The 12,131-nt window shown below is 43.5% G+C and overlaps 1 protein-coding gene across 4 annotated transcripts in view; it reads left to right on the top strand.

The window, feature by feature from the left end:
* The first annotated feature begins 5,976 nt into the window (after positions 1-5,976).
* Positions 5,977-12,131, top strand: part of SNAPC3 (small nuclear RNA activating complex polypeptide 3) — a 45,574-nt gene continuing 39,419 nt past the window's right edge. For 2 of the 4 annotated variants that reach the window (XR_009251692.1, XM_058695301.1), the window contains exons 1-2: positions 5,987-6,379; positions 7,108-7,185. Coding sequence is in view for 3 of the 4 variants with exons in the window: in XM_058695301.1 (XP_058551284.1) it covers positions 6,063-6,379; positions 7,108-7,185 (395 nt within the window). In the remaining variant the exon portion in view is untranslated. Of the gene's footprint in view, positions 6,380-7,107; positions 7,186-12,131 lie in introns of all 4 variants that reach the window. The other 2 variants (XM_058695302.1, XM_058695303.1) reach the window with 2 other exon arrangements.

Raw genomic sequence — 12,131 nt, 5'->3', positions numbered from 1 at the left:
GAGAGAATTCCAAGCAGGCTCCACACTGTCAGCATGGAGCCAAATGCAGGGCTTGATCCCACCGACCACGAGATCATGACCTGAGCCAAAATCAAGAGTTGGATGCTTAACTGACTGAGCCACCCAGGCGCCCCTATTTTCCTATTTAAAAATTGTTTTTAAAAATCTAGATCAGTTGTACATCTCAGAGGAAAAGAAGCTAAGGCCAGAGAAGAAGAATAAAATAGATGACTTAGGAAAAATTTAGACATCAGAGAGAACTAGATGGAAATACAGCTTGGACAGTCAACACTGAAATGATGGAAACATGATTTTTGTCTCAGGTGAGGCTCTCAAGTGCCTATAGTTGAATTCTGATCAGGAGAACTTGGTGTAGAATTATTCTGGAAAGCAAACAGGAAGTTCACATGCGGAATCACATTAACTGGGAATGGGGTGGATTGTAGAGATATAATACATCAGAGGTCACAAACTGTGGGCCTCAGGCCAGATGCCTCTGTGTGTTGTATTTGGTCTGAATATTATTTTTTAATTTTTTTTATATTTGTTTTTGAGGTGGGGGGAGGAGCAGAGAAAGGGGGAGACATGGAATCTGAAGCAGGCTCCAGGCTCTGAGCTGTCATCACAGAGCCCGACGCGGGGCTCGAACTCATGAACTGTGAGATCATGACCTGAGCTGAAGTCGGACGCTTAACTGACTTCCACCCAGGCGCCCCTGAATATTATTTTACAATGTTATATGAGCTGTTAAAAGGTAAACTGAGGTGTGAGATCATGACCTGAGCTGAAGTCAGACGCTTAACTGACTTCCACCCAGGCACCCCTGAATATTATTTTAAAATGTTATATGAGCGGTTAAAAGGTAAACTGAGGTGTATGAAGAAATTTTTTTTTACAAGTCTATCTGACCAAAAGTGGACTCAAATCAGGCAGGCAGTGCCACATTGAAGTGATTAGGAGCATCCCCTGGGAGGAGCTTGGAGAGAGGTGATTATGGAGAGAAGGCAGCAGGAAAGCAAGGAAATTGACTGACTGGAGCCTCAGCCTGGTTGGCTGTTTGTGATTGGTCATCCTTAGCATTTTGATTTCATAACTTGGATACGTTGATGGACTTACATTGGGTTCGCTTACTTTGGCCACCATGGCATTAGAGCCGTTTCGGTCTAATGGCTTCTTTGTTTAACAAACTTAAATTTGTCACTTCTTTTTTGAAAGCTGAATATCTGACTTCTTTAGGACTTTTGGAGGCTCCGGTAGATGAGGCCTGCATTCCTGCACGTTGGCCATTGCAGCTCAAGGTGTCTGTGGGTTTAGAGGAACCGGTTCCTGTGCACTTGGCCTCTCACCACACCTCATATCCTCCTGTGTCTCACACCTCTGGTTTACTGCTCCTCCTCAATTTGCCACAGTGCCCACAAGCAAGCCAGTTTTCATCACCTGATAAGCCCATATAAGCATCTCAGGTGAGGAAACTAAAAGCTCCGAGGCAAACTTTGAGAGCTCATGTCTCCCTAATTCCTACTACTCAACCAAGAGCCAGATACTTCATAATCTTGGTTTGTGCCATTACCCAGAATCCCAAATCTTTTTTAAAAAAAAATTTTTTTTAATGTTTATTTTTGAGAGAGAGAGAAAGAGAGAGAGAGAGTGCAAGCCAGGGAGGGGCAGAGAGAGAGAGGGAGGGAGACACAGAATCCAAAGCAGGCTCCAGGCTCTGAGCTGTCAGCACAAAGCCCGATGCGGGGCTCAAACTCACAAACCGTGAGATCATGACCTGAGCAGAAGTTGGATGCTTCACCAACTGAGCCACCCAGGCACCCCACCAGAATCCCAACTCTTAATCATAGGCCACCACCTCAACCTAATGGTTCCAATATCCACAATTGGGAAGCCTTAGAGTTTTTTTTTCCCTCTGTCAGGAATGATACAGAGCTCACCAGAATTACAGGGACTATACCTATCCTGGGTGTGGGTATATACCCACCTTTCTGCCTCCTTTCTGCTATTGTCTAGTTCTAGGGCCAGGTCCAGCAATATTCCTGTCTTCTGCCAAATTCACCAAAGGATGGGAAGCTGCCTTTGCCACGGCCTTGTTGGGGAGGAAAAACTTTTCCTCTACTCTCTGGGATTCAGCCATTGGCAGTCTGTGAATTAAACTGACGTTAAATGACTGATTAAAGAGGAAAGATAGGGGTGCCTGGGTGGCTCAGTTGGTTAAGCGTCTGACTTTGGCTCAGGTCATGATCTCATGGCTTGTGAGTTTGAGCCCCGTGTCAGGCTCTGTGCTGACAGCTTGGAGCCTGTAGCCTGTTTCAGACTCTGGGTCTCCCTTTCTCTCTGACCCTCCTCTGCTTGTACTCTGTCTCTGTCTCTCAAGAATTAATAAATATATATTTTTTTATTTTGTAAAGAGAAAAAATAGATTTTTATTCACATATGTATGATGTATGGGAGAGTTCACAGAAAAATGTGACTCAAGGAGATGGTTCTAATTTTGGCTTATATAACATCTTAATAGAGGCAGAAGGGGAGAAGGGCATTTAGGAAAACAAATGACTTCATAGGGGGAGGGTAAGGGCACTTATCGGAAAATAAGTGGCTTTTAGGAAAGATAAACTGGCCTTGAGGAGACTAGATGGGAGATATGATAGTTTTATGACAATGTCCTTTTGAGTGTGTGCCTACTTCTAAGTCAATCTTCTTTGGCTGCAGGGAGGGGATTTATGACAATTGTGTTCCTTGGGGCAGCTCTGCATTTAGGCAGACAATGGAGTTCAGGGGGAAATGTGTATTCTCAAACACCTTCAGTTCAAAATACTTTTTATTCTGCAGTGGATATTATGGACCCCTTCAGCCTTATTCCAAGGAGAGGCTACTGATAAAAAGACTCACCTGAGTGCCATATTGCAATGGCCGGCTGCTGGTGCTCATCACAAATCCTTTCCCCACGAATGCTTGCAATCCACACCTCTCAAACCGCAGCTCCCAGCACCACACCTTAAAGTGATGAGAACCACCTTTCCCTGATATGATTATTCTGGTCCTGCCCCTACCCACTGCTGCTCAGGGACCATTGTGGCCTCCACTCCTGAAGCCATTGTTAACTAAATCCCAGATGTGTTTTAGAATTCTGCCTGAAGTGTGACCTCATTGTCTGGAGTGAGAGCTCCCCCTGTTGAGAGGTTTGGGTGAAGTCTTACAGGCACTGGAAGGATTGTGCAAGAATCCAACTCAACCTAGTTTAAGTTAAAACAACCACTGGCTTACATCATGACAAGTTTAGGAGGGGAAGATGGCTTTAGTTACAATGACACATGACTTGTCTCCACCTTCTGACTTTGCTTATTTAAACTCTTAGCTTTCTTTATTCTCTTAGGCAGGCTGTCTGGGTCACATCCTTAGGTACTGAGAATGGAAGAAAAATTTCTCAGTTTACAGATAAAACCCCAGAGGAGGATTCTGCTTGGTGCTGATTGAATAATCTACTCATCCTTGAACGAATCACTGTGGCAGAGTTGGGAGGATTCTATGTTAGGCAGCCCTAGGAGGACCAAAAGGAGTAGGAAGGTCAAGTCTAACGGGTGCCTGGTGGCTCAGTCGGGTAAGCGTCCAATTTGGCTCAGGTCATGATCTCATGGTTTGTGAGTTCGGTTCAAGCCCTGCATCGGGCTCTGTGCTGATGGTTCAGAGCCTGGAGCCTGCTTTGGATTCTATGTCTTCCTCTCTCTCCCTCTCTCTCTCTGCCCCTCCCCTGCTGCTGCACACATCTGCTCTCTGTCTCTTTCTCTCTTTCTCTCCCAGAAATAATAAATGGTAACTTAAAAAAAAAATGAACAGTATGCTAAGCAAAAACAACAGATGTTTCCTACAACAATATGTAGAGAAATACCAGAGCTCCTGTAAAAAGACATATAACCTAACTAAAAATTGGCAAAAGACTTAAATAGACATTCCTGCAAAGAAGATATACAATTGGTTGGTAAGTACTGAAAAGATGCTCAATATCACTAGGTATGATATGCAAATCAAAACCACGAGATACTGGGGCGCCTGGGTGGCTCAGTCGGTTGAGCGGCCGACTTCGGCTCAGGTCACGATCTCGCGGTCCGTGAGTTTGAGCCCCGCGTCGGGCTCTGTGCTGACAGCCTGGAGCCTGTTTCAGATTCTGTGTCTCCCTCTCTCTGACCCTCCCCCGTTCATGCTCTGTCTCTCTCTGTCTCAAAAATAAATAAACGTTAAAAAAAAAAATTAAAAAAAAAAACAAACCACGAGATACTACTTCACATCCATTAGGATGGCTACAATAAAAAATCAGATAATAACAAGTGTTGACAAAGATGTGGAAAAATCTGAATCCTCATACAATATTGGTGGGAATATAAAATGGGGCAGCCACTATGGAAAATGGGCAATTCTTCACATGGCTATATAGTTACATAGTGACTATATATATATATATATAGAGAGAGAGAGAGAAAAGAAAAAATACCTATGAAATAAATGAAAATACACATCACAAAAAACTTGTACATGAATGTTCATAGCAGCATTGTTCATAATAACCAAAATGTAAAAACTTTATATATATATAAATATATAAATATATATGTATATAAATATATATGTATATAAAAATATATATATACATATATATGTATATATATATTTAATGTTTATTTTTGAGAGAGTGAGGGAGGGACAGAGAGAGAGGGAGGCAGGATCCTAAGCAGGCCCCATGTGGGGCTTGAACTCATGAACAGTGAGATCATGACCTGAGCCAAAGTTGGTTGCTTAACCAACTGAGCCACCCAGGTGCCCAGAAACAACTTTTTGTTGGGATAAACAGAATGTGCTTTACCACGCAATGCAATATTATTCAGCCATAAAAAGAAATAGATACATGCTACAATATGGATGGATAGGCCCAGAAAATATTATGCTGAGTGAAAAAAGCTAATCACAAAAGACCACATAAACGTGCCATTTATACTAAATGCCCAGAATCTGTAAATCTATAGAGACAAAGATTGGTGACTGGGTAGGGCTGGAGGAGTTAAGAGGATTGTGGGTGATAGCTCAAAGGTGCAGGGTTTCTTTCTGGAGCGGTGAGTTTATCCTCAAATTGATTATGGTGATGGTTGCACAACTCTGTAAATAGCCTAAAAACCACTGGATGAACATTCAAAATGGGTTAATTATATGATGTGTGAATATATGGTATATCATACTGGTATATGATATATACCAATAAATAACCATCCAGAGCTCCTTCTATATGTCCTGCTGAGTCCTTTGGGGCTTCTGAGCGACGGAGAAAAGTTCCATCTGAAGCTAGACAGTTCCATTCCTGCTTCTATTTCCTAACAGTTAACTCCTTCCTCAACAGTTACGATGGGGCCGATAATCCCTTCCTGGGAAGGTTGTGATTTTCAAAAATATACATTAGAGTTAATAATGTATACAGTATCTGATATATAGTTGACGCTCAATAAACACTATCGTGCGTGCGTGGAGCGATGCATGCGTTTATACTCAAGAACATGGGGCCGTTGGGGAGATTTTTAACGACCAGGGTCTGGAGGTCCGGTAGAGTCAGTGGTCTCATCCCTCGACCCCCAGGTCTCTCAAGCTCTGGGACAGTGAGGCAACAGCGCAGCGCACGAACCCCGGAGTCAAGGAAAAGTCTCGCATCCCGGCGCCAAATACTGCAATGATCGGGGATCGAAGGGCGTACAGAGGCCGCCCTACCCAGCAGAGAGCGACGCCACGTAACCGTGGGGGACGGGAATGCAACAACACAGGTGACCCCGGACTGAGAACCCAACAAACAGCTGCTCGTGAATCCGCGAGCGGAGAACAATGCGCTCAGCCCTGAGCGCGGAAGCTCGCGGTGCCGCGCCCGGAGGCGTGCCCGGCCCGGGGCCTGCTGGGAAATGTAGTGTCTGAAGCTGAGCCCACGCAGCCCCGCCGCCCCTCGGACCGAGCCCCGTGCAACTACAAGTCCCATTACGCTCCGCGAAGTCTTGATCGCCCGGCTTTTGCAGGGAAAGGAGTGGGTGAACATGGCTGAAGGCACCCGGATCGGCCCAACGTGCCACGGGATGGGTAGCAGGCAGGACCCCGTCTCCAGCAGTGGGAGCTGCAACTTTCCAGAGTACGAGCTTCCCGAGCTAAATACGCGTGCATTCTATGTGGGCGCTTTCGGGGAGCTGTGGCGTGGCCGGTTGCGCGGAGAAGGGGACTTGTCGCTGAAGGAGCCGCAAGCATCCGCGCTGCCAGGGAGCCAAGGGGTCGCCGAGTGGGGCCAGGAGGATGCTGCGGTGGCCCGGGATCTGGGCTGCAGCTTGGAGGCGGCAGCAGAGCTGCGGACCGTGTGCGGGTGAGTGCGCGGCCGAGGGGCTCTTGTTGTTTGGGGCCAACCTGATTGCAGCCTTGCTACTGCGCTTCCCTGGGACCCACCTTGGGAGGGCCTGTGATTTACTCCCCGGGGTAGAAGGGCCGCCCTTTGAAAGCTTTAAACCTGCTAGAGCTTTCCTGGAACCCTGGGAGATGTCCCGTGATCGGAATGCACAATTTCTGCGAGTTGGAGTGAAGGGACGGGAGAGCTGCATGAAAGATTAATTCCCCCTCCCCTCCCCCGCGTGATTTTTTTTAAGTCCTTGTTAATATAGGAAAGCGGTCAGAGTAACGGGATGTGTACCTGCCATTGACAAGACACTTTGACAATGGAGGAGCTTTAGCAATGATGGGGCTAGAAGGAGAGGAGCGTTAACCAGAGGAGCGTTAAGACCTTGATTCACTGGTCCCTTTTGGGGACCTTCCGGGTATGCTATTACGAAAATTTCCCCCCCAAAAGTGGCTTCAATGGGGTGAAAATATAAACGATCTCATTCTCCATTTAATAGCATTAGCCGCCATATGTCAATCGGCCACGTATCCTTTCTTTATAGAATATCGGCACAGAAATCATTGTCTTGAATTCTGACTTCCTCTGAGCCGCCTGCCGGATTTGATCTGACTTAGTTATTTAATGATATTTTTAGAACACAAACCTGACTCTCTGTGGACAAGATGGGTGATTGCTTTTCCTTTTTGTTTCTGTTTTAGCCTTGATAAATTAAAGTGCCTTGAGGAGGGTGAGGACCCAGAAGTCATCCCAGAGGACACCGACCTAGTGACTTTGGGGTATGGAAGGCTTTACTTTTATTATGTGGTACTTATTTAACTATTTTTTCAACATTATGTTATTGAGAGGTTGAAAGTACCTATAGTTATCACCTCCCCCCCCCCCCCCCTCCAATTCAACCATTGTTAACATTTGGCTGTCTTTGCTTTAGCTGTGTGTGTTTGAGATACCTGCTGCAAGGCTTTATCTATTGCCGAACTATTCAGTAAGTTATCAAACAGTCATTTATACCTAAATATATCAGCGTATAGCTCCCAAAAGTATCATTCTCCTACGTAATGAGTGGTATTATTACCCTAAGAAAATTAGCAGTAAATAGCAACTAATGTCCAGTCCATATTCAGAGTTGTGTTTATTTAAAAAATTAAAAAAAAATTTTTTTTAATGTTTATTTATTTTTGGAAGAGAAAGAGAGACAGCATGAGAAGGGGAGGGGCAGAGAGAGGGAGACACAAAATCCGAAGCAGGCTCCAGGCTCTGAGCTGTAGCACAGAGCCCGACGCGGGGCTCGAACTCACGAATCATGACCTGAGCCGAAGTCCGCTGCTTACTGACTGAGCTACCCAGGTGCCCCTTAAAATTTTTTTTAATGGTTATTTTTGAGAGAGTGAGAGAGAGGGAAGGGGAGGGGAAGAGAGAGAGGAGACAGAGAATCCAAAGTAGGCTCCTCACTGTCAGGGCAGAGCCCAACATGGGGCTGGAACCCACAAACCATGGATCATGACCTGAGCCAAAGTCGGATGCTCAACCGACTTGAGCCAACCAGGCACCCCAGATTTATGTTTATTTTTAAATGTGTGTAGGGGCACCTGGGTGGCTCAGTCAGTCAGCTCAGGTCATGATCTCGTGGTCTGTGAGTTTGAGCCCCACATCGTTGAGCCTGGAGCCTGCTTCCTATTCTGTCTCCTTCTGTCTCTGCCCCTCCCCTGCTTGTGCTCTGTCTCTCTCTCTCAAAAATAATGAACATTAATAAGTAAATAAATAAATAAAATGTGTGTTTATAAAGAATGCAGTTAATCTACTTAGATTTCAGTGTAAGTGAAATATGCTGATAGTGTTTTTCAAGCTGTTGTAAAGAACCAGTTATCTTTTGTTTTCAATGTTTAATTTTTGACAAATTCATACTTTGGTAAAATAGGATACCAATGAATTACTAGGAAAGTGGAATGACAAGACAAACATTCTTGTCTGGCTTTTGATCTCAGCTCAGGTCTTGATCTCAGGGTCTTGAGTTCAATCCCTGCGTTGGGCTTCTTGCTGTGTGTGAAGCCTACGGGTGAGGTGGGGAGGGGGGAACAACAACCACAAACACAATAAAAGTTTGTGGTTGTTTTTTTTTTTAGACCAAAGTTTATTATTATTATTATTTTTTGAAGATTTTAAAAAAAGGCTGTCAAAGACAACTTTTCCCAGAAAACTTCCAGGTCATTATGCTTTTTGTTTTGTTTTCATTTTTTTAAATATGTCATTGCCTTGAATTTGTTTTTATTGAAGTATAATTGATACACAATGCTTCATTGGTTTCAGGTAAAAAGCTTGACAGCTATATATGTTCTATGCTTACAAGTGTGGCCAACGTCTGTCATCACACAAGGCTATTACAATATTATTGACTGTATTCTCTCTGCTGTCCCTTTATCCCCATGATTACTTATTCCACAACTGAAAATTTGTACCTGTCACTCCCCTTCACCCATTTGTACCCCACCCCCCAACCTTTCCTGGCAGCCATCTGTTCTCTGTATTTATGGGGCTGTTTTCTGCTTTTTGTTTGCTTGTTTTGTTTATTAAATTCCACATATAAGTGAAGTTGTATAGTATTTGTCTTTCTCTGTCTGAATTATTTCATTTAGCATAATACTCTAGGTCTGTCCATGTTGTTGCAAGTGGCAAGATCTCATTCTTTTCTATGGCTGAGTCATATTCCGTTGTGTAAGTATATCACATCTTTATCCATTCATCTATCCATGGGCACTTGGGATTGCCTCCATATCTTGACTGTAAATAATACTGTAGTAAATCTAGGGATACATATATCTTTTCAAATTAGTGTTTTTGTTTTCTTTGGGTGAATACCGAATAGTGGAGTTACTGGATCATATAGTATTTTTCTTTTTTTTCTCTTTTCTTTTCTTTTCTTTTCTTTTCTTTTCTTTTCTTTTCTTCCCTTTCCTTTCCTCCCCTCCCCTCCCCTCCCCTCCCCTCCCCTCCCCTCCCCTCCCCTCCCCTCCCCTTCTAGAACCTTCAAACTGTTTTCCACAATGGCTGCACCAGTTAATTGCCACGAACAGTGCACAAAGGTTCCTTTTTCTCTACATCCTTGCCAACACTTTTTATTTCTTGTCTTTTTGATTCTAGCCATTCTGACTGGTGTGAGATAGTATATCATGGTGGTTTGGGATTTTTTTTAATGTTTATTTATTTAAAAATTTTTTTTAATGTTTATTTTTTTGAGAGAGAGAGAAAAAGAGAACGTGAGCAGGGGAGGGGCAGAGAGAGAAGGAGACACAGAATCTGAAGCAGACTTCAGGTTCTGAGCCGTCAGCACAGAGGCCAATGTGGGGCTCGAACCCACAAACTGAGATCATGACTTGAGCTGAAATTGGACTCTTAATTGACTGAGCCACCCAGGCATCCCAATGTTTGTTTACTTTTTGAGGGGCGGGGAGGGGCAGAGCGAGAGGAGACACAGGCTCCAGGCTCCTAGCTGTCAGCACAGAACCCGATGCAGGGCTCAAGCCTGAACCAAAGTTGGACCCTTAACCGACTGAGCCACCCGGGCACGCTCATGGTGGTTTTGATTTGTATTTCCCTGATGAGTGATGTTGAACATTGTTGGCCATTTGTATGTCTTCTTTTGAAAAACATCTGTTCAGGCCCTCTGCCATTTTTAATTGGGTTATTTGGCTTTTTTGCTGTTGAGTCGTGTAAGTTCTTTATTTTGGATATTAATGCTTTATTGGATATATCATTTATATCTTCTCCCATTCAGTAGTTTACCTTTTCGTTTATTGATGGTTTTTGTTGCTATGTGAAAACTTTTTGCCTTGGTATAGTCCCAATAGTTTATTTTGGCTTTTGTTTCCCTTGCCTGAGGAGACATCTAGAAAAATATTTAGAGATTAATGTGTGTTTTCTTTTAGGAGTTTCATGGTTTCATGTCTCACATTAAGGTCTTTAATCCATTTGGAGCTTATTTTTGTATGCGGTGTAAGAGAGTGATTTGGTTTCATTCCTTTGCATGTAGCTGTCCGGTTTTTCCCAACACCATTTGTTGAAGAAGACTGTTTTTCCACATTATATATTCTTGCTTCCTTCTTCAGAGATTAATTGGCCATATAAGCGCGGGTTTATTTCTGGGCTCTGTATTCTGTTCCATTGGTCTGTGTGTCTGTTTTTGTACCAGTATCATACGCATTGATTACTACAGCTTTGTAGTATATCTTGAAATCTGGGATTGTGATACCTCCAGAATTGTTCTTTCTCAAGATTGCTGTGCTGTTTGGGTTTTTTTGGTTCCATACACATTTTTATGTTATTTGTTCTAGTTCTATGAAAAATGCTGTTGATCTCTTTTTTTTTTTTTCGTTTTTTATTTATTTTTGGGACAGAGAGAGAGAGACAGAGCATGAACGGGGGAGGGGCAGAGAGAGAGGGAGACACAGAATCGGAAACAGGCTCCAGGCTCCGAGCCATCAGCCCAGAGCCCGACGCGGGGCTCGAACTCACGGACCGCGAGATCGTGACCTGGCTGAAGTCGGACGCTTAACCGACTGCGCCACCCAGGCGCCCCGCTGTTGATCTCTTGATGGAGATTGCATTGAATCTGTAGGTTGTTTTGAGTAGTAGGGATATTTTACCTATATTAATTCTTCCAGTCCATGAGCATGCAGTATCTTTCCATTTCTTTGTGTTATCTTCAGTTTCTTTCATCAGTGTTTTGTAGTTTTCAGAGTACAGGTCTTTCACCTCCTTGGTTAAGTCTATTCCTTACTATTTTATTCTTTTTGATGCAATTGTAAATGGAATTCTTTAAAAAGTTTCTCTTTCTGCTACTTTATTATTACTGTATAGAAATGCAGCTGATTACTATATAATAATTTTGTATCCTGCAACTTTATTAAATTCATTTATTACTTCCAGTGTTGCTAAATGCTTACTCTCGAAAAAAAAAATGCTTACTCTCGTTGTCTGTACTGAGTGGATTACAGATAGCTGTCAGATCAGTGCTGGTCTGCCAGTCACACTTTATACTGCGCTGTGATAACACTAGAGAAAATGTGTGTGTAATAGTGACGTTTATCATTTTCCAGTTTGTAGCCCACTTCCTTCACACCACATCATCTTTCTGTAACCTTGATCCTACCCTTCCTGTTGTCCCCCTCGACCATTTAGTCAGGCGTTTCAACTCCACTCTGGTTTCTTTTATAATATCAGCCAAATCTGTTTGCCTAATCGCCATGGCTAGTGTTTACATTAGCGATGCTTGGAGCACTATGAAAGCCTCCCACCTCTTCTGGGCCCAGTTTTTCTCCTTTTGATTTATTCATCATGCTACCACCCGAGCATGCTCATCTGCTATGGACTTTTCAATGGCTGTCCCTCTTCTCTGCGACATATTTCAGATTCCTTAGACACATGAAGCCTTCCACCTATAGTCCAAATCTGCCTTTCAACCACTGTCTCTTTCAAATGGCTCAGGACGCACTTGGCCCCTCTCCCATCTAAAACTCCATTTATTTTGGCCCTAAGATGCCTTTCCACATGACTACAACTTCTCTCTCTTCCTTGGGAAATAGATGTACTTCTAATATCCGGAGCTCTTCTTGTAACATTCCTAAAGTTTTTGAAGGGTCTTCTAGAGTCCAGACTCTTTCATCTATGTATTGCCCTTAAGCCTATCGTGTTGTTTTGCTTCCGTTGGTGCTCTCTATTGTTGGTTGAT

Source organism: Neofelis nebulosa, chromosome 12 (assembly GCF_028018385.1).
Source record: "Neofelis nebulosa isolate mNeoNeb1 chromosome 12, mNeoNeb1.pri, whole genome shotgun sequence".
NCBI lineage: Eukaryota > Metazoa > Chordata > Mammalia > Carnivora > Felidae > Neofelis > Neofelis nebulosa.
This window is presented reverse-complemented; position numbering and strand designations above follow the sequence as displayed.